The 20,597-nt window shown below is 42.4% G+C and overlaps 1 protein-coding gene across 2 annotated transcripts in view; it reads right to left on the minus strand.

The window, feature by feature from the left end:
* ALDH1A2 (aldehyde dehydrogenase 1 family member A2) overlaps window positions 1–9,911 on the minus strand; it is a 55,001-nt gene extending 45,090 nt beyond the window's left edge. The window contains exon 1 of one of the 2 annotated variants that reach the window (XM_010214329.2): window positions 9,176–9,298. In XM_010214329.2, coding sequence (XP_010212631.2) covers window positions 9,176–9,292 — 117 coding nt within the window. In that variant the 5' untranslated portion in view covers window positions 9,293–9,298. Of the gene's footprint in view, window positions 1–9,175; window positions 9,299–9,812 lie in introns of those variants that run through there. The other variant, XM_088520253.1, reaches the window with a different exon arrangement.
* Between the last annotated feature and the right edge of the window lie 10,686 nt (window positions 9,912–20,597).

Here is a 20,597-nt window from a genome sequence, read left to right on the forward strand (position 1 = left end):
ATAACCTCATATTAGTTGAATGCGAGCTGCACTGCAAGAGTGCCCAGAGAACATACAGCTCTATCCTAATCCAAACAACTTTGGCTTAGTTCTGTCAAGGACTAAAAGTTGTGTCTGAGCCCCTGAGAAATGGTTATCACATAAATAATTTCAGTGTCATTACAGGAGAGAAATACATGAAGAAGTCCTACTCTCTGGGATACTAAACTTCAAGAGGGTATTTTTTTAAAAAGAGGAAGTAACTTAGAAACTCCCTGCTTGAAGTAAGGAAATTAAAATCCATAGAATCAGCATGGAAGCTTAAGAATGTGAAGGAGTCAAAGAAGATTTGCATTCCCAAGGCTAAACATGGGAAGCAGAAGCAAGAAAATAAATGGGGTGGTTAAGCAGAAAGGTACAAGATAAAGCAGGCCAAACAAAAGAGCTAATTTTAAAAGGCAGCAAAATATAAAATGAAATGTTGCTATTAGTCACTCTAAAGAAAAGGAATACCAAAATGATAAGACAAATAAAACTGCCAAAAGAAGCATAAGTTTTAAGCAAACAAGTACAGATGTTCTATAACAACAACAACAAAAAGCTACAACAAAAAAGGCAAAAAAAAACCCCTTAAATAGAGATACTGAGGATATTTCCAAAAGGGATGATCATTTAAGAGTGTTAATTTGGCTATATGAAAAGTAGATAACATTTCTGTTCAAAATCAATGTGAGTTGTAAGGCTAAAAGAAGAAAAACAGAGCCACTAGTCTGTACTCTGGAAGGTGATAGGAAAAATACTTGTTCTGGGGACTCATCTTTACTGAAGCCCTAATACCAGTTACACCCCAAACCCCCAAACCACGAGGGAACAAAGCCACAGTACAGAGCTGCAGGGACCTCCAGGCGGAGGGAGCTCGTTTAGATGAAACATAGGCCTGAGGTCCTGACTAGCTGTACTTGCTGAAAGGCTTCGTTTAAGATAAATTCACATATTCCGAAAAGGAAAATAATAGCTTTTATATGCCAGTCAATTAATGCTTTGGATAATGGCCTCCCATCTTCTTAAAATCTGCCCCAAGCTCCACTGAAGCCAGCACACTTCACTCCCTTTACAACACTAGCATAGTATTGAAATACTGGTAAAAGTCCTGTTCTGGAGGTAAATTAGTTTCACTTCAGAGTGAAGCCTTTTAAATATGTGTTTCATGAGGAAAGGCACTTTCTGATCAGCAGAGTCATATCTGAAGAGCTTTGTTTAATCATTGCTAGCTTAGCAGAGAACAGCACGAGGACAGTGTCAGCCCAGCATCATCTCTTCATCTGAGCTCAGCAACGAGGGCTGTTCTCGCGGGTAGCCTCTGCTACCTTCCAAATGGATTTTTTTCAAGTAGTTTATTTTGCATACACGAAATATAGAAATTAGCAAAATTATCCTTTCTGCAGGCGCAACACCTGCCACACGCCCTTCCTCAGCTGTCCCCACAGCTTCCCTTTGGTTCTCAATACAACTTAGTTTAGTTGCGTACGAATCCTTCACAGGGGAGATCTTCTACATAATCTAGTGGTCACTGTGGTCCCTGTGTTTTAACCTCCAGCTAAGGTCATCTGAGATTGAACTGACCTTAAATGTTTTCACCTGGGTCACAGAATTCGATGTGGATGGTTCTCTGCTCTAAAATACTTTCCCCCTTCAGCCCAGCAATGCTGGCACGTATTATGTTTCAAGTCAAAAATCTAGTCCCCTGTGCTCTCTGGGAGAGGAACTGACTCTACGTGAAGAATAATGAAGTCCTTTTCTCTGCCAGTTGGAAATGGTTTTTAGTAATGAAATGCTCCTATATCTACAGCTTAGTTACACTGCATTACTTAAAATTGCTGTGTCACGTTCATGTCAAAAAGGCAGCCTGCTATTAAAAGCAACAAAAAATACTGGTCAGTAGGAGCTTTTTTGACTAATTCTGAAATACCCAACTTGTGTTTTGGGAAAAATACAGTCAGAACAGGAATTCCTCTATTCCTTTTAATATAAATAAAAGCAGTGAATGATTGGGTCCTTAGATGACAATCATTTTTTAACTTTGTCTTTCTGTATGTATTAGGAAGTCTTTGCATTTATGTTTGCGCTACTTCTTTTGTGTTTCAGTAGGGATGCCAGCACTTGTCTGAGGATTCATTTCTACAATTTTCTGAAGATTTATTTTTAATTTACATGTTTTATGTTTATCTTCACATATAAGATTTGAATTATAATTCTTTACAGTGCTGTCTCCATATAAATGTATTATTTGTATCTAATTTCTTTCATCTTAAATACAGTTTGATATATATACTTCTTAGCTTCTAATAGCAGATATGTAGCCCAGGCCTCCATAATTCCTAAATACATTCCTTTCCCAGAAAAAAAAAAAAAAAAACTAACTTTTTTGGTACTTGTTTCAAAGCCTGAGTTCTATTCTTAAAAAAAAAAAAAAAGTTGTGCTGTTTAAGAACAGAGAGTGAAATGGCAAAATGTTACAGCTTATTCTTAAGAAAAATATCTGCAAAACTGTAAGAGAAAAAAATGTGACTTTACGCAGGATCTGATAAGGAATTTATGATATGAACCAACGAACTCATCTTTGTCATTTATCTCTGTAAACCTGTGAGATTTCTTGGAAGATAGTTAGCCAAATGAGGGACTGAGATGAATCAGTGGATATAATTTATTTAGACTTTAAAAAGCCTTTTGATGATAAAGTCCTTAGCAAGAGGCTATTAAGAAAAGTTAGCAACCATATGGTGAAAGATAAAGTCCTGCCATGGATTAAAAAGTGGTTAAGAGATAAGATAAAAAGACTGGAAATAAATGGATAATTCTCCCTGGAAAGAGGTTAATAGCGAGGTGCCCTTTCATTACTGTGACTAGCAATCAATATCTTGGTTCACCTGCTTTTGCAGATCATTAATAGCAAGATACATGGCTTGCAGATAAAAAATATTAATTAGGATTGAAATTAAAGGGTGTCTGGGCAACTCAAGGGTAGATGATACTTGCCTGCGATAACAAGAGCAAAGAACCAAGTTTGGAAGGCAGGGTTTAATAGACAGATACTGGCACATTCCAAACGAGCAGCAGCTTCTGTGCAGAGCTTACTGAAGGCCCCTGCCAATCATCTGCACTGGGGAGGAGAGGAGCGGAGACAAGGACTCAGCGGTGTGCGGCTCCCAGGACAAAGTGGCTCATGGCAGCGGGAACTGGCAGAGCCCACTGAGGACTGTGGGGAACAACTTTGCACTGCTAGGGAGATGAACCACCTGGCTGCAGTTTGCCATGCATTTTGGACTAGCTGCTGGGAACTTTTAATCAGAAAAAGATGAATTCATCAAGACAGAAATTTAACATGGAAATGCACCAGGTGTGATTAACTTCTATGGCAAAGTCTCTAAAGGACGGGATGGAATGGAGAAGAGGTATTTTTCTCAAAAGAAACATGTGTGTTCACTACACATCTTCCAACTCAGTCCAATAGTTAGGGTCAGTACAGGTAGCAAGACATCTTGGATCAAATACTCGTTTGGTCTGGCACCTTGGGTATTCTTGGAACAGAGACTGGATCCTACTTTTCCATATGACGTGATCACTGGGCTATCAAATGGATCTCTCAATATAACAATAAAAAATATTTGGAATGAATGGATTATCCAACAGGAGAGAGACTCTCCTGAAGGATGGCCAAAGACACTGCTGGACAACGTTTCAAACTGGGAACTATCACCATCAGAAAGTGAGGATTCACATTGAAGTTCTCACTCTGCTTCAGAGAAGGGATATGAATTAGGCTCTTCTCTAGCTCAGCCAAGTGCTCTGATCACTACTGGGCTCATGGTTATGCTGTTAGGGAAATAAATATATACATCTTTTACACTGGGAAATTGGAATCATTGACATTTTTTCAATATGAGAAGAATATTTGTTGCAGAGCCCTACCTCTCGCTGTATCATCTGACCTGGATAGATGATATAGCAAGATATTGCACTGGACAATGAGAAGGAAATTTTCCCCAGACAGCAATATAGCATTATATGGCCTGATGCAATTAGACTCTTTGCATTTTCCTCAAAGTATTCAGTCCTGGGCATGCTAAGAAGTCACTACTACAGAGTGACCCACTCTGTTATCTCCTAGTTATCTACAGTAGCTCTCTAGTAGGGGCCAATTTCAGTGTGGTAGTTCCTGTATTTTAAGGCTTTCAAAATAAGTACAGTTATAGCAGACACATTGAGGTAGGCAAAAGCAGAAGATTGGGTTATGACTAAGACTACAATTGTTTTGTGATCCCTCATACAAAACCTGGGCAAATTTGGGTTGCGCAAAATGCCTTACAGGTTTGGGAAAGACGGAAAGAATCTTATATTCAGGCTATTCAATAGAAAGAAATGCCTGAGTAGTTTGCTATTGCTATACGGATTGTAATACTAACCGCAATGTACGCACAAACTAGAACAGTTTAAACTGCAGATTTGAACTAAAATAAATCTAAATACAATATATACCCTAAAACTTCATAGATGAGGATAGAAAAGGATATATCAAGTGTTAGCATCAGATGTTGACATGTTCAACACATGAAAAAAGTAGTTATTCTATTTGTCCTCTTTTCATGCAACCGTCTCTGATTTTCTCTGTCCCATCTTTTGCATTTGGACAGCACTCAGAGAGCTAACCCAAAATGCTAGCTAATTGCTTCAGCTCAAGTCTCAGTTACTGAATTTGACTTCAAAAGTAAGATGTTAAAATTGTGAACCTATTCAGGGAGTTGCAGATGGGAATATAATTTATTCTGCACTTACCTGAATTCTGCCAAAGCTCTGTCATGAGTTCAAAAAATGACAAGATTCTGCTCAGTTATTCTAAACAAAATAGATTTCTTGCCTCCTAGCTGAATTTCAGCCTAGAATTTTAACAGGGAAACACATGCAAGAAACACTGGGGAAAAGAATTTGTAATAATATTCTGCAACATTCATTTCTGTGCAATGCCAAGAAAGCACAGTGGGAATGAAAACACAGAAACTTAACAGCAAAAGACTTCAAACCAAAATGCTTATTATATTAGAGTTTCAAATGTTTTTCTTAGTTCTCATTTGCCCAGAAGCAGTTTGCCCACACTTAATTCAAATTGAAGTTTATGATGTTCTGTTTCATTGCTGGGCAGGCTGACAGTTTGACTATTTACCTGATCTGTGTTTAGGAACTGGCTTGCTTTTAGTCTACGGTTTAAGGCTAGGGGTGAACCTTTCCACACAGACATTTTGTAGTAGAATTACTGTAGAAATTCTACACATTGTACAGCCACTACCACAGGAATGTTTCTGCACATCTTCATTGCCACAGCATTGCACCTTCACCCCCTCACAGCACCTCATATTCTTTACCTCTTCCTCATGCTCAGGATCAGACTAAAACTAATTGACGAGCAGGAAAGAAACGTTACAACATCCAGATGAATTAGTGTCCCCATCATGATGCAAACTGAGGACAAGTTTGGTCACTCACAGTAACACAAAGCTTTGACAGAAGCTAGAAGCAGGACAGTCCCCAGGGTCCTTGTTTCCTAGCGCGAGCTGTCCTTTGAAGTCACCATGACTTGCTAAAGCCACTAAGAAAATACTCCATAGATCAGATTTGATGACACCAGAGCAAGGAAAGGCCACATCCTGCATAAAGACCTTTCCTCCTCAAATAGAGGCAGCTGAGGTTTAGCGGGGGAAAATGCTGCCCAGGGTTTGCCCCCCTGGATGCCTCCACGCCTGCTGGCAGACACTCACTCAACCCTGGGGGCACACTGGAGTTTCAGAAAGGTGTGAGAAGGGAGGCGCTGGTGGAGCCTGGGACGCACGGGTCCCCCCCGGGAGCCGCCAGGCTCCAGGCGCCGTGCTTGCCCTGCACAGCAGGCAAAGAGCACGTCCTTGCCCGGCTTCTCCCCAGGGCCCATCTCCGCAAGCGCACACTTCCAAGGAACCATCCCAGGAGAGCTCCTGGCACACCCTGGAAGCATCGCTTGCTGCCAGGGAGAGGGTTGATCCCCGCATGCCCTCCTGCTGATGGGCTCTTTTGTGCAGGGGACAGCACTGTCACAAACTTGTGACAGGTCTGGGGGACAGTGCTGCTGGGCTGCAGAATAACACGATTCCACACAGGCAGGTCCTCTGCTCTTTGCAAGTAATTCCTCTCGAAATGTTAATCCTAAGAAATACAGAATTAAGGGTCATCACACTGGAAGAAGAGAGACAATCCTGCATGTAGCAGTTTTACTACTTGCCACCCACACAGAAGTACTTAACTCTGCAAGCATGTTTGAACTCTGATCTTCATGTTTGGCTACAATATGTTTTTTTTTACATCCCATCCATCATGTCTTATTATGCATATCTAAAACTAATTATTTTTCACAGAGACCATGTGGAGGCAGTAAAAAGATGAAGAAAATACTTGTAACAACTACTTTTTTAAAGAAGCACAGGCTGACTCCCAACAGTGAAGTCACAGCAGCTACTGCTGTACATTTCAAATAAGCACTACACATCAATTTTTCATCACATTAATTAGACTTAATTAATATACATTTTTTTCTGATCATTTTAGTAAGCTTACCAGAGGAAAATGTAAATATTTTACTATGAAAGTTTTATAAAATCTGCTAAATAGTTTACACAAATACTACCAACACATGGGCTGTATTTGTTTTATTTATGTTCTTGAATTCCTCGAACTAGCATTTCCAAGGATAACGTGATGTTTTAAAGACTAATTGGTAAATTTTTTTTTCAGTACATATGAAAAATCTTTACAAAATCTTATTTAGGGATTTCAGGAACTTTTAATGTATTTGACTTTCAAAAAATCACCTATTTCACAAATTTAGAATTCCAGAAATTGAATTCATAAAACATACTTTTAAAATTACTTCACTTAGTTTAAAAAATGTCCACAGGTAACTTTATTTTTCATAAAGAATCAACTCCCAAGTGGTTAAGATTTTACTTTCAGAGACAGCTGTAATAAAGAGCTCAAGAATTCTGAGTCCTGGTTGTGTATTTAAAATTCTCAGCTAACAAGCAGGAGAGAGGCTGCTAGGAATGCTTACAGATGTCTGATTTTACAAGGTTTGGGAGGGGATTTTTGGGGTAAAGTGCTTTAGTCTAATGTTATTTATTGTTTACGGAAGTTGTTTGTCATTTAAGACATGAAGCGACCACTCCCCCAAATGAAAGAATCAAGTTACAATCCATTATTTCATTTTTGATTGTTTTTCTTTGTAATAGGTAGGAAAGTGGATCCTGGATAAAAGTCCTGCCCGAGACAAGACTCCAAACTGAAGACTCCAATTATCTATAAATCACTTGTATTTCCTGCAGAGAAAGAGAAAAGGGAGGGAAGAGAGAGACAGACAGAAAAACAGAGACAGAGGATGTGCCAAATAAAATATTTGATACCTGTCCTAAACCAAATTTCTCTCAAGAACAGCCCGGAGTTACCTGATATCTCGAAACCAAGTCTAGAAGAAAATTTTTGTTGTTGTTACTGGTTTAGTATTGAAATAGAATAACTTTCTTCCGCTTGTTTCATTAGTATAAAATGTGATATCTCACATATTTCTGAGATGATGGCACCATGTATTCTGATTTATTAAAGGTTACTATCCAGTTTGCATTCTAAAAAAATAGGGAGATATGATGCTAATGACTGTGTTTTTTTAAAGGTTTTTAGAATAATTTCTGCAGCTTTAAAACTGAGAAATACAAGTTCACTCACTTTGTACACTACCAGCAAATATCAAAATACTCTGAACACTTCTGAAGCATATCTGATAATAAAAACAGCAACAAACAAAATTCAAGCCAAATGTTAGATGCACAGAATCACTGCTCCCAAAGCATAATATCACACAGCATCAAATAACCATCTACTTTATTTATTTAAGCTAACTTCAAATAAATTACACGGAAGAAATCATAAGCATCTTTTAATTTGCATATCACAGTTCTCATTAAAATGTAATGAAATCTAAAATAGTTGAGCTTGTTCTGAAACAATCTTCTAGAACTGGAATAGCTGTAACAAATTAGAGGACAAATTGGTTTTGGCACCCGCTTAAAAAAGAGAAAAGATGAAAAGCTTTTAAAGTGATGATATGGAGGAAAATATTGCAACACACTGGCCAGAATGAGTTTCCTATCAGTTCTAAACCTCCTGAAGTTGTATTTCCAGTAGATAAAAATGTTATCACCTTTTTCCAGTGTTGATGTGCTTTACTTTCCTATTAGGTTACTCAGTAATTAGAAACAAAGTCTGACACATTGTAATCTGTTCGTACAATACATTTGAAACTTCTCCAACAGAAATGAAATTAGTTCCTTAGTTACAGACACTAAGGATGCAAAGACTCAAAACATAAAAACGAATTTGAGAATTCGAACTGCTTCACATACAAATAACGGGTCTCAGACCCCATTTTAGTCTACAAAAACTATTCAGTCCTGCTATGTATCACAGAAATCCAGCAGATTCTTTCTTTTTTGTTGTTGTTGTTTTTTTTTTCTTTTTTTTTTCTTTTTCCCCCACATAGACCTGATGGGACGATTCTCAACCCTCATTTTAAGAAAATAAGTCTTAAAGGTTAGTTGGAAAACATATGCCTCCTTACAACACCGTTCAAGGGTATATTCAAATATCAAGGAAGTTAGTAAAGAGACCTGTTCCAGAGCTGTAACAACCTGGTAGCATTAGGAGTCCGCTAGGGATTATAAAAGAGTCCCATAGGAACGCAGGGCATTCATGAAAAAAAAAATCATTTTCTGATGAAGGAACACACGTATGTATAGTAACTCCTTGAGATTTATAGGAAATGCAATTGAAGAATACTAAGGAACTACTGATTTTGCACTGAAAATAAACGCCAACAGCTCTGTAGAAAATAACAATGTTAAAGCACAGGAAAGTGACACAGCCAGTCTCAACAAGTCTCACTTGCTTTTCTATTTTCCGGCGTTTTTCTCCAGCTGATTATAAGGCTAAAACAATCAGTTTTCTTTATTACAGATAAAGTCAAGGCAGTTTCTCATCTCTGTACTCAAGTCGGTTGGGGCAGCTGGCACCCGATTTCAAGCAAAACTCCCTGCGCAGCCCCTGCGAGCACGAGCACCCGGCTTACCTTGGTGTACTTGATTTCCAGGTTGAGCGCGGGAGAAGGCAGCAGATGCAGAGATGCCATCAGGGCTGCGGGATCTGCCTTCACCTCCCCGGGCATCTCAATCTTACTGGAAGTCATGGCGGCGGGGGGGTTTATAGGGCAGGCGAGCCCCCCGCTCGGACCCGCGGGGGCTGCTGCGCTCGGGGCGGCTTGGGCTCCCTCCCCCCTCCCGGGCCGGCTGCAGATGTTGCTCCCGTCCCTGTATATAGGCAGGTGTCAAGCGGGGGCTCTTCTTATTGGACATGGGGCAGAGGCAGGGGGGCAGGTCCGTCCTACCTAGGGCGCGAGCAGCGCCGCCAGCTCCGCCAGCGCCGCCGCGCCCCGACGGCCCCTCGGCGGCGCCCCCGGCCCGGGGGTCCCGGCGCCCGCCCGCGGCGGGACGAGGGGGCCGGGGGCGGCGCAGCGGCCGCGCGAGCGCCGGGCGCTCCCGAGGGGCCGCGCGGAGCCCCGTCCCGCCGCTCTGTCCCTGCCCCCCGCCGCCGCCCGGGGCCCCGCAGCGCTCGGGAGCGGAGGCGCCGCGCGAGGCCCCGCGCTGGTTCCCCCCGCCGCGCCCCGGCGCTCCCCGCACGGCCCCGCTCGCAGTTTCGCCGCGACTTACATCAAAGTGCGGCGCTTCGGCGGGCGACAGTGATGGATGCAAGGAAAACACGGCGGCCCTACCTGCCGCGCCGCCGCCATCCCCGTCGGGCTGCTGCCCCCTGCCGCCCGCCGCGATACCGAGAGCGCCAGCGAGGCCGCCCGCCGCCGCCGCCAGGGGGCCGCCCGCGGCCCGCGCCGCTACCACGGCCGTGCTGCTGCCCGCGCACGCGCCTCGCGCCGCTACCAGGGCTGTGGTGCTGCCCGCGCACGCGCCCCGCGCCTCGCGCCGCTGCAAGGCGGCCGTGGTGCTGCCTGTGCCGTGCCTCGTGCCGCTGCAATGTGGCTGTGGTGCTGCCTGTGCCCGCGCCTTGTGCCTCGCGCCGCTGCAACGTGGCTGTGGTGCCCACGCACGCGCCTCATGCCTCACGCCTTGCACCGCTGCAGCGTATCTGCTACTGCCTGTGCACGTCCCTCGCGACGCTGCAATGCAACTCTGGTGGCGCTTGCGCGTGCATCTCATGCCTTGCACTGCTGCAACGTGTCTGTGGTGCTGCATGTGGTGCTGTGCGTGCTTCGTGCCTCACGGTGCTGCAGTGTGGCTGTGGTGCCCATGCACGCGCCTCCTGCCTCACACGGCTGCAACACGGCTGGCGTGCTGCCTGTGGTGCCACGCACGCCTCGCAGCACTGCAACGTGTCTGTGGTGCTACCTGCACCTCATGCCTTGTGCCCACTCCACTGCAACACGGCTGTGGTGCCAGCTGCACTTCGCACTTTGAGCTGCTGCAACACGGCCACACTGCAGCCCTGTGCCCCTCGCCTCACATCACCCAGCTGCCTGGGTGGGGATGATTTCTCCCTCCCACAGCAGTGTTCCTGCTGATGGTGCCGATCTGGCACAAGGGCTCACTGCATCCTGGAGGTTGGTGATGCCGGGCGCCTTGCTCACCTTGTTTCCCTCAGTGTCAGTGCTGCCATAGGGCTCAGGGGACCCCATTCCTTCGCCTGCGTGAAGGTCTCTTCCCAAAGGGAGGTTCTTGCCCTTGTTCCATTTCCCGGGTTTCTGTTTCTCCCTTCAAGGAAAGGATCGATACTCCATCCCTTGCTTCCCATTGGCAAGGTCCCACCACCACCCCAGGCACTCCTTTGCCTCCATGGCCTGTTCCCCCTCATGCAAGGAGCTCTGCAGCAACCAGAAAGAGCAGGTGCTGCTGCCAGGGTGGTTCTGCAGCCCCTCTGTGGCTTTTTCTTTTCCTGGAAGTTGGACAAGGACTAAGGGCCAAAATATTTATCCATGCAACAGCCACCTGTTCCCAGCTATTATCTTTTGTAGGACCCTCATAGCTGCGAGGCCATGGAGGAGGAGGCTGGGCATAACATATAATGGGAAGGCAGCGGCTGGGTCCCAGGGAAAGGAAGCAGCCAAATAGAACCTGGTGCCATTACTCACTGTGTCAAATCCATCGGCGTGTGCCAAGCAGCGCGTGTGCGCCCAACGTCTGTCCCAGCTCACTGGCTGAAACAGCAGATGGCTTCAGCTTGGGCTCTGACTGGGCTCATGGACGTCACAAACTTCTGGCCAAAATCTTCATAGTCTGCGTGGACAAAAACTCTAGGCAGACAACATACCTGAAGCTAGGGCCATTTTTGTTACTTTCAGCAAAATCACTAAAGTTTTGCAAACTGATGCAAACACCCCAGCAATGCAGCTGATCAGATGTCATGGTCTGAAGTTATCACATTGCAGATAGATAAACAGAGAAAGAGCAGGAGAGTGAATGGCCATCCAGAGTTGGCAAAAGCAAAGTAGCAAGAAATATATCACATGACTTTTTTATTGACCTAGCTAAGAATAAACGGGATCTGATCATGTTTTGATTTTGTTACGATACCCACTTGTTGATCCCAGAGATGTTCCTCCCTCCTTGTTTTCCAAGTTCACAGACAACTGACATGCTGGACAAAGTACATTCTTAGTATTTGTACAAGAGCATGGGGCAGTTTGCTGCTGCACAGATAGGCATCACAAGATACGGAGGGCTGCTGGAGCAATCTCAGGGCTAACGTGCATATTTCTGCGAATTTCCAGATGAATAATGAAAAAGGAGGTTGTAGATTTTGCTCTCCCTCATTTTCCATTTTTCTTTTTTTTCATGACAGAGGAAATGGATCCATAATGCTGTGCTGTAATGTGACATGCAGGGCTGTCAAATTGTGACACTTGGGATGAGTGAGACTTTTAAACATCAGAAATTCAATTTTTAATGGCACACTGGCAATACAGACCTAACACTTCATCACAAGGATGACACATTCTAAAAGCTGACTTAAAATAAATCAGCGTGGGGATGTGCTCTTTCACAGGTTTGAGGAACAAGGAGACTGTACAACAGTTTTATTCTTAAGCAGAGTCAATAAAGTTTTCAGGAGGTTTTGGAGAGTGCATCAAAGTACATAATCTAGAGCTGCTTTAAGCTGTGGTATTGTCACCGAGCTCCTGTGCCTCTAATTGCTTCCCCAGTCTCAACCAATTCCTTGACAGGTGGATTGTGTTCCTTTCACAGCTAAGAGGAATTTTGTTTGCAAAAGAAGTTAGAGCTGACTTACCTTTAGATTAATTGATGTGTTGTGTGTGTTCCCCGGGCAGTGAATGTCACCACCTGTGCGCACTGTCCCACTGCAGGCTCTCTGGTCGACAACTGGCCTCAGAGGGCTCCTGGGGACATGTGCCTTTGCTCCAGCCACCAGTATCACTGTCTCTCCCTCCACCTGAAAAGAGAGAGGTGGAGGCCTCAGTGCCAAGACTGCAAGTGGGTTTTCATCACGTACAACAGCTTTGTCAAACAGGAACTAGGAGCCAGGTCCACAATGCTATGGTGCTCATTCAATATGCTGGTTCAATGAATCAGCACTGCACAGGTTACTTGGTGATAGCAAAAGTCATGGCTTCAAAACATGCAAGTGAGTACATAATATTTAATGTCATTTCTTTGTGGAAGGGATTGCTTCACCTATTGCTTTGGCATAACTCAGTAATAACAACGAATACTGAAATAAACCAAACTAATTTGTGGAAAAAAGAAAGTCCAACACATACTGAGAACAAGAAGAACAGAAACACTATCCAGGACTCGAGTTCTGCAGTTCCCAAACACCAGGCACGGCAGCAGACCCATTGTTCTTACTGCAGTCCTGCAGTGTGTGCGGGGAGTGAGTCACAATGCTAAATACACTGACAGTTAAGGCAGGCTGTTTTTTTGTTTTTTTCTCACATGAATGGGTTTAAATTAAACTCCTATTTAGACAGCAACTTCCAACTGGGAAACAAATATGTCCCGTTTCAGGTGGTAATGACAAAGATATTACTGTCTTCACACTTCGTGAAGAAACGAAGAACCACCAAGTGAGCCTGTTTCTTTCTTTAGTCTTAGAATTTAGGCTAGTATATAGCCAAGATCAAATTCATTCCTGAAGAGTTTTAGTTTTATATTTAGATTAACCCAAGTGGAAAATAACGTTTGAACAAACATCCTTGTTTCCTTTTCAAGTCTTAATTTTTCTGCCTACTGCCAGCACCTAGTATTATCTGTAGACAAGCACACAGACGTCACTTACACAAATACCATCTGATGGAAGCGGGACATTTGGTAGTTTTAGCGGGTGCAAATGACAGAGTTCTGGTGTTGAAGACAAAGCAGTTTTATTTAAGGTATCCACAGGTTCTTCAGAGTATTGGTGTTTTTCTGCCCGTTATTACAATGCTCCCATTGCTTCAGGAATATAGGCCATGAATTAGAGGCTCAGATAAAACCACTTGCATCCCAAATACCCGTTTTGGACAGAGCAGTCATATCAGAGCATCTGCTGATACACCTCTGGAATGTACAGGGACTACATTAACTCCAAAATTGCAAAGATCTTCTTATGACTTCAAATCCTTTGCACCATCAGTATTTCCTATGCCCTTTGGTGTGCTCTGGACATTTTCTAAGCACTTTGTCACACAAAGGAACCAAATCACATAATCCTGCTAGACACTCACAGTGATTCATTCCAAGATCAACTTCAAAACCCTTCCTTGAGCTGATTTCCACCTGACCTATTACTTCCTTTATATATATAGCTCATTCAGCTATCCCTTTGCCACTTAGCATTGGTATCTCACACAAATTCAGTCATGACTGAGAGAACCTCCTCTGCTGCTCTTTTGCCTTCTGCCTCAATAAATGTCCATCCTATTTCTTATGTGCTGTAGAAATCACTTAGGGAGGAAAAATAGGGATCAAAAAGAAACTTCCACTAAGTTACTTTTTAAACTCAGAATTGCACATACAAAATCTGAACTTGATGTTCTGCTACGGAGGGTAAAAGCTTCAGCCTTAGGTGTTCTACGTTAATTGCCTGTTATTTTCATTACTGACCATGATGGCAGCAAATGTTCCTCAGTAGATACTTGTATTTTAATTTATCTGCAAATATAAATCACACATTGTAGCACTTTTTTTCCTCTGGGTTAATTGAATCAATTCCCTAAATGTCTCTAAGCCTGATCATTTGAAAGCGATTCATTGCTTGAAATCTTTTAAGAATTATGGCCCTTAGATTGCATGCAGAATGGTTTTGGTCCTTACTTTAGATAAAGATACTTTGTACATGATAGATAAAAATAGCTATAAGCATAACCTCTATTTCTTTCATAAAGTAATACCCAGAATACTGTGATAATCCTATAAAAATTATATATTTTTTCAAATATCTAAATGAATTCTCTATCTTAATGTTACAAATTTTTATAAAAATTGCTCAGAAATTACTCTGGATACATGTAAGTTCTAGAGAAATTATAAAAAATATATTTTATTTTTACATTACTTTTAACATGAACTCTAAAATAAATGCTGCTATCCAGAGGAATGATTTTTTATTACTGAAAATCCAGAAATGAGCAGTGAAGAAATCTCACATTTTTTTTTTTTTTTTTTTTTTTTTACCTGTGAGTATAATGGTCAGCTTTCTAATCCGTGATAGTGGCTGCTTTACACTCAGTAGAACTGTAAATTGTTGCTGCAGTAAAGTCAGTCCTAAAATTAAACTCAGATTGAAGAACATGACGAAGCGACGTCGGCCTGTGCTGCGCTGGCTGGGGAGCCGGAGCCCGGCCGGCTCTGCGGCCGTCCCGAGGCTCCTCGCCACGCTGCAGTTTGTCCCCACGCTGGGCGCAGCTGGGACAGGGCCACGGGGCTGCCTTGTCCCCGTCACTGCAGTGGAGCACCCAGATTTTAAAGCAGGGCTTGTGTGATGGCGACATGTGGTGCCTGTGATGCTGCTTAGAGCATGCAGGCTCTTAACTGCAAAGCTATAGCGTGCTCTTGGTTGTAGGAACTCTATGCTGAGTTTAAATATATAACTCACCTTTCTATTTGGAATTTCTCTTCAATTTACCTGTTTGAATTTATTATTTGTAAAACACATCAAGCCTCAAATGAATTGACCTTCTACTAATGTGCATCACCTAATGAACGGAAGCAATTAACTAATTCATGTTGGAATATTGCACTTTTCAGTTCACATTTATCATCACTAAATGTGTGATTTAGTTCGCAGGTTTAAATTTTTTATTATTACCCTTTAGACTAAAGAAATAAGTCTTATATTTAATTACCTGAACTTACATATTCAATTAATAGATTCATTACCTTAATGAATATGGATTCTGCATAGAAGTAACAAAAGATTGCTGCTCGGGTGTGCTCCTAAGTATATCCTGTGCAGAGTATGCTGTTAATCTCAGAGCAACCCTTTCCAATTAAAAAGACTTGATTGCGGAGAGCCAAAGGAATCTGGCCTGGAAATCCAACGTTATAATACAAAAGTCCAAAATATATTTCTCATTTTTACTCTATCTCATATATACTTGAAAAGCAAAACTTAGGCAGATTTAAACATTCAAATGTGAACCATTTTGAAGTAAAGGGAGTTAGAAGAGTGAAAACCAGGCAGAGTAGCACCTCACCTGCTAGAAGATGAGGGATGCATGTTTGGAGCACAGAACTGAAACAAGTGGAATGGGAGAGAAGGGACAAAGCACCACAAACACCATCTCTTGTGGCAAATATGTCTATAACAGAAAGTGAAAATGTGTCTAGACACCAGTACAAGCTTGGAAGCTGCCTGGAGTGGAAACAGCTGAAGGTATGTAGGTTGGCAAGTCAGATGCAGAAAATTGACACTTTCCTGAGAAAAGTTATGTTTCAGAACCACAAATCTGCTCTCTTGTTTAGCTACATCTATCTCTTTGCCAAATGCACCATTTTGCTTTCTTTAAAGTGTTAATGGAGTCAAGTCTGTCATTACCTTTGGTGTTCATGTTACATGCTTTTTACTAAGTAGGTAGGCTCAAGATCTGTTCTTCAGGACCCTGTAGCTATATCAGTAGCCATAATAAGTCACCATATGTCTCTTGCTCTAGGAAATATGTTCCCCGTAGAAGGATAAAAGGTTCTGAAAATGTATCCCATTCTGATTAAGAAAACATAGGACTTACATCATTGCAAGGCCAACAGGATACACTTTGAGGTTTTCTTCATGCTACATGGATGCATTTGTCAGGAGATATTTATTTTTAATAGCAGAGTTGAATTTGATCTCCATTTTAAGGACTTTTTATAAAGAATTCTGAAACAGATAGTTTTTGTTGATGTTGTTTTAGGGGAAAAAAAGAGCGTACTGCCAAATACCTTACCTCACATTTACTGCTCATGGACATATACCATTCCAAAATGGGAAAGTAGAGAAAAAAAGGACAGGGTATAGGCTGCAACAGAGTGCTTGTTCTTCTCTAAAAGCAAATTTCTTAAATAGTCTTTCTCCAGATGCATCCAGAAGTCAGACCTGCCCATACTGTAACCTACCTGATAAGCTTCTACTAGAACCATATCCAACTCTTTAAGGGGAAGCACTGCCTAGTGCAGCAGATAACACCGGCACATGAAGCGTTCTGCACAGCGTTCCCCTAACACCTTCACTTTGTGCTAGCATGGAGAGCCCCGTCCCAGAGCCCCCGCGGGGAGGAACATGGTCTGTGCCAAACCGCCGTGGGGAGAGCGCCGCGCTGTACGGCTGTTGCAGAGATCAGGCCAGCTCGGGAACCAACAGACCCTATATTCTACACTGTCAGTCAGGTCAGTCAACAAATTATGAACTTTACGATCATCAGTTACATGATGCCAAAGCAATATATGTTTCAGTTACACACAGAGCCCTGATGATGTGCTCAGCCAACCAAGAAGAAAAGTTGGGGCTCTGCTTCCCAGACAGACCAATTTAGTTCTCACTGCAAATCAGTGTCAGCAGTAGTGAGCTTCAGTGAGATTTAATCGGGCCTTAAAGACACTGACAAAAAGTTTGAGACATTTGTATGTGGTATCTTTTTTGATGCATGATCCGAAGTGCAGTGTTTTATCTGAACAGTGGGATGACAGAAAGAAGAAAGAACAAAGAGATTCCCATGGAGTCGCCGTGTGAGCACTGCCCTGCCTGCAAGGGGCGCTCAGCCAGACCCGAGCTTTCACTGCACATACTTGCGCATGAGACACAGAGTAGCACTAAGCAACTACAGACTGCAGTAGATATGGAAAGATGGCCAGAAAGCACAGGAACCAAATAAATCTTTATTTTTAGGTACACAAATACCTCAGAATCCTGAACTGCAATGTGTCCAGATCTTCCTCCCCTGATGCTTTTTGAGTCGCCCAGCAGGTCAATCAATCTGCAGAACAGAGAACATCCTTTCAGGAGGACCACGCAGCATGTTTTCTGTGAAAATGTAAATATAAATTAGGCAAGGGCATTTATACAGGTACATGAATTATAGCAAATGTACATATGCAGACCTTGTCTAATTCAATTAAAATCAGCAGATTTAGACTTGAAAATAATTTGACCCATATTATTACAATACAAAAAATATATGGTATATTTATATCCTTGGTCTCTCCAGCTGTGTTGGTTTAGGTTTTATTACATCAGTAATAACGATTTATGTGATACTCTGAATAATGTACTATTAAAAATTCAGTGCAGTATATACTGTTACCCATGAGAATTAAACTGTGGGAGCTATGTGAATTATTCTCTATTTTGCTATTTCTGTAGGAATGAAGATTACTCATAAAAATGGTTTAGGTTTTACATACTGTACGAATTCTTGCTCTGCTTGATTCCAGGTGAAGAGAAGACACAGTTCAGTGCAGACTGCCTTGGGGCATGGGTCTCAAGGGTCTCGGGTTTGTGATCTCCATTCTAAGGTTACACTGATCGCATATTCAAGCATGAACAATAATATCAGCATGTTTGTTGACATCTTTAAAGAACGTCAATAGATCTGTGAGGCATAACCTCCCTTAACAGAAGCCATTTTGATGGTTCTAAAGAATACCAGCTTTATCTGTGTGTCTATTGATTTATCCTTTCCTCCAGTGCAGTGAATTTTCCTGGCAAAGCAGTCACACTGACAGCACTGCAGTTCCCATGTCACCCCTGGAGCCCTGTTGGAGACACCAGTGGCACATTTGCTACGTTCTTTTCTGCTCACATTGAGATCAACTGCAGCAAAAGATGACCCAGTAGCACTTCAGTAACTGAGTGTTCGAATCCCTTCGGGGAAAGATCACACAGCTCTCACAATTAATTACTGTTCAATTTACCAATTTCTCTTAAAGTGTCTCCTACTGAGAATTCATTTAGGATGGTTCCTCACATGCAAACCACACAGAGTTTGGCTCTTTACCAATGCAAAGGAAGCTTTAGCTTCTCGACTATGGACTTCCCACCTTGAAAGCTCCTTCTCCACTTCCATCCTCTATAGTTTTACTTTCTCTCCTGCAGGACTTCTCTGGTGATGGAATTTGAAAGTTTATATTATTAATTCTACATTCCTGGCAAGGTGCCTCTTAAAACCTTTTTGTCAGCTCTGCTGTGGTTCTACATTTAATTTGACAGAGCTTATACACTTTTATGCTCCTTGCATATATATAACACCTATTTTTAAAGGATGTCCTTTTAATTTTAATATTCTCCTTTGCACTTCAGTTTAACTTCCCTCAGACTCTACAGCAGTCAATATTCACAGGTAACATTGCCAATACTGTTACCATTACGACACTGGGAGCAGGGACCAGATGAAGGAGACCAGTAGAGAACAGTCATCACAGTGTATTTTGTAATCAATGTACATATTTGTTAAGTTTGGGAAATTTCTTTAAAAACTCTTTCTGAATGCAATGAAAGGATCTACTGAATTCAATTTTTCTGCTGCCCCCTTTTTCAAAGTGCAGCATTGACTATAATCCACCAGTTGCCAAAAGCAGGGAGGTTATACAAGAGAACAGCCATTCCCTGTGTGCCTTCTCATGTCCCTGTTTGCCAGGAGCATCCACTACCATCCTCTGCTGGAATCTGGTTGTGGAGTCACATGAAGGAGCTTCAATCTAACTTAGCATCAGAGTTCTTAAGTTTTAACAGAATTAACCTATACGAGTTCTATGGAGCGTTAAAGGAAACCCAAAGAAAGCAAATGTAGAATGCATATATTTGCATCAGGAAGCTGGTAGTCCACCTTGAAAAACAGTAAAATATTAAGGGGAAGACAACATGATCTGGACAAATGAATAGACAGTTCTGACTGTCTCGCTGACATTTTATTGCACTATTGTTAGTTCAGAAATGAAGATAAAACTTTCACACCTGTTTGAGACGAAACAGAGAAGCCCTGGCGCAGTCCTTTCTAAGGAAGGCCTACATCTGCATAAGAGCTGCTATGCAGAGAGAACTAAAAATTGTTTTCATAAATGTATTTATTTATTTCCCATTTTCCTGGAAGAGAGGAAGTGGTTTATCTCATTCTTGCTGTAATGAATGGCCTTCTTGGGACTCTTCTTCAGTCCTACCGTACACATCATTTTGAAAAACTTCTTCTCTCAAAGATATAATAAACATATACGTTAACATGCTGTGATAATTAAGGTCCTGAATAATATCTTTGTTTTGCAGTGTGTAGGCTAAACTGCAATACACAGGCTATTTCCAGAGGCTGCTCCCGGCTGTCCCTGTGCACGCGCTGGGCTGGCATCCCCGCGAAGGACCCTCTGTAGCTGCTGGTGCCCAGCTGCTCCCCAGCTCCTGCAGGGCTGTCACGGGGCAGCTGGCACACAGGAGGGGTGTTCAAATGGACTGGTGGAGCAAAAGAACACAGAGAAGGGGCTAAGGGCTGAAATTGGATGTCCAAGGAATGAAATTGCAGGTGGTAAGAGGCTACCCCTGCATCGAGCCCTAGCCTGGGCGAAGTACGAGCACTGACAGGGAAGCAGGCCCGTACGCTGACCAAATTCAAAACTGGCACCTAGCTTTATTTACCATCAAGATAATAAGGTTTAGGACAGATACAAACCAAATCACTGAGCATCTACAACACATGACAAAATAACCTCCCAGAACTGGGCCAACTAGGTTTTACTGTCAAGTCAAGTAAAGAAAATATTTGTAAATGAATCAGACAACACGCTAATCAAATCAGTATCACACCTGATAAAAAGCATTCAAGATGCTTAAGAGATTAAGAGTGTAGTATTTTTCTCCAGGAGGCCAAGGTATGGAGATACTCAGCATGATCAGTTTTCAGCAAAACTGTGGAAAACAGCACTATAACGTTTCATCTTGCAGCACCTATGTGCTTTAAAGCTGAACGCACCAACGACGTATTCTCGGTGCCTCATTTGCCTATGCTGCGCTACAGGCAGCCACTGGAC

This window comes from Tinamus guttatus, unplaced genomic scaffold, assembly GCF_059628265.1.
Source record: "Tinamus guttatus ecotype Peru unplaced genomic scaffold, ASM5962826v1 Tinamus_guttatus_pri_ptg000004l, whole genome shotgun sequence".
NCBI lineage: Eukaryota > Metazoa > Chordata > Aves > Tinamiformes > Tinamidae > Tinamus > Tinamus guttatus.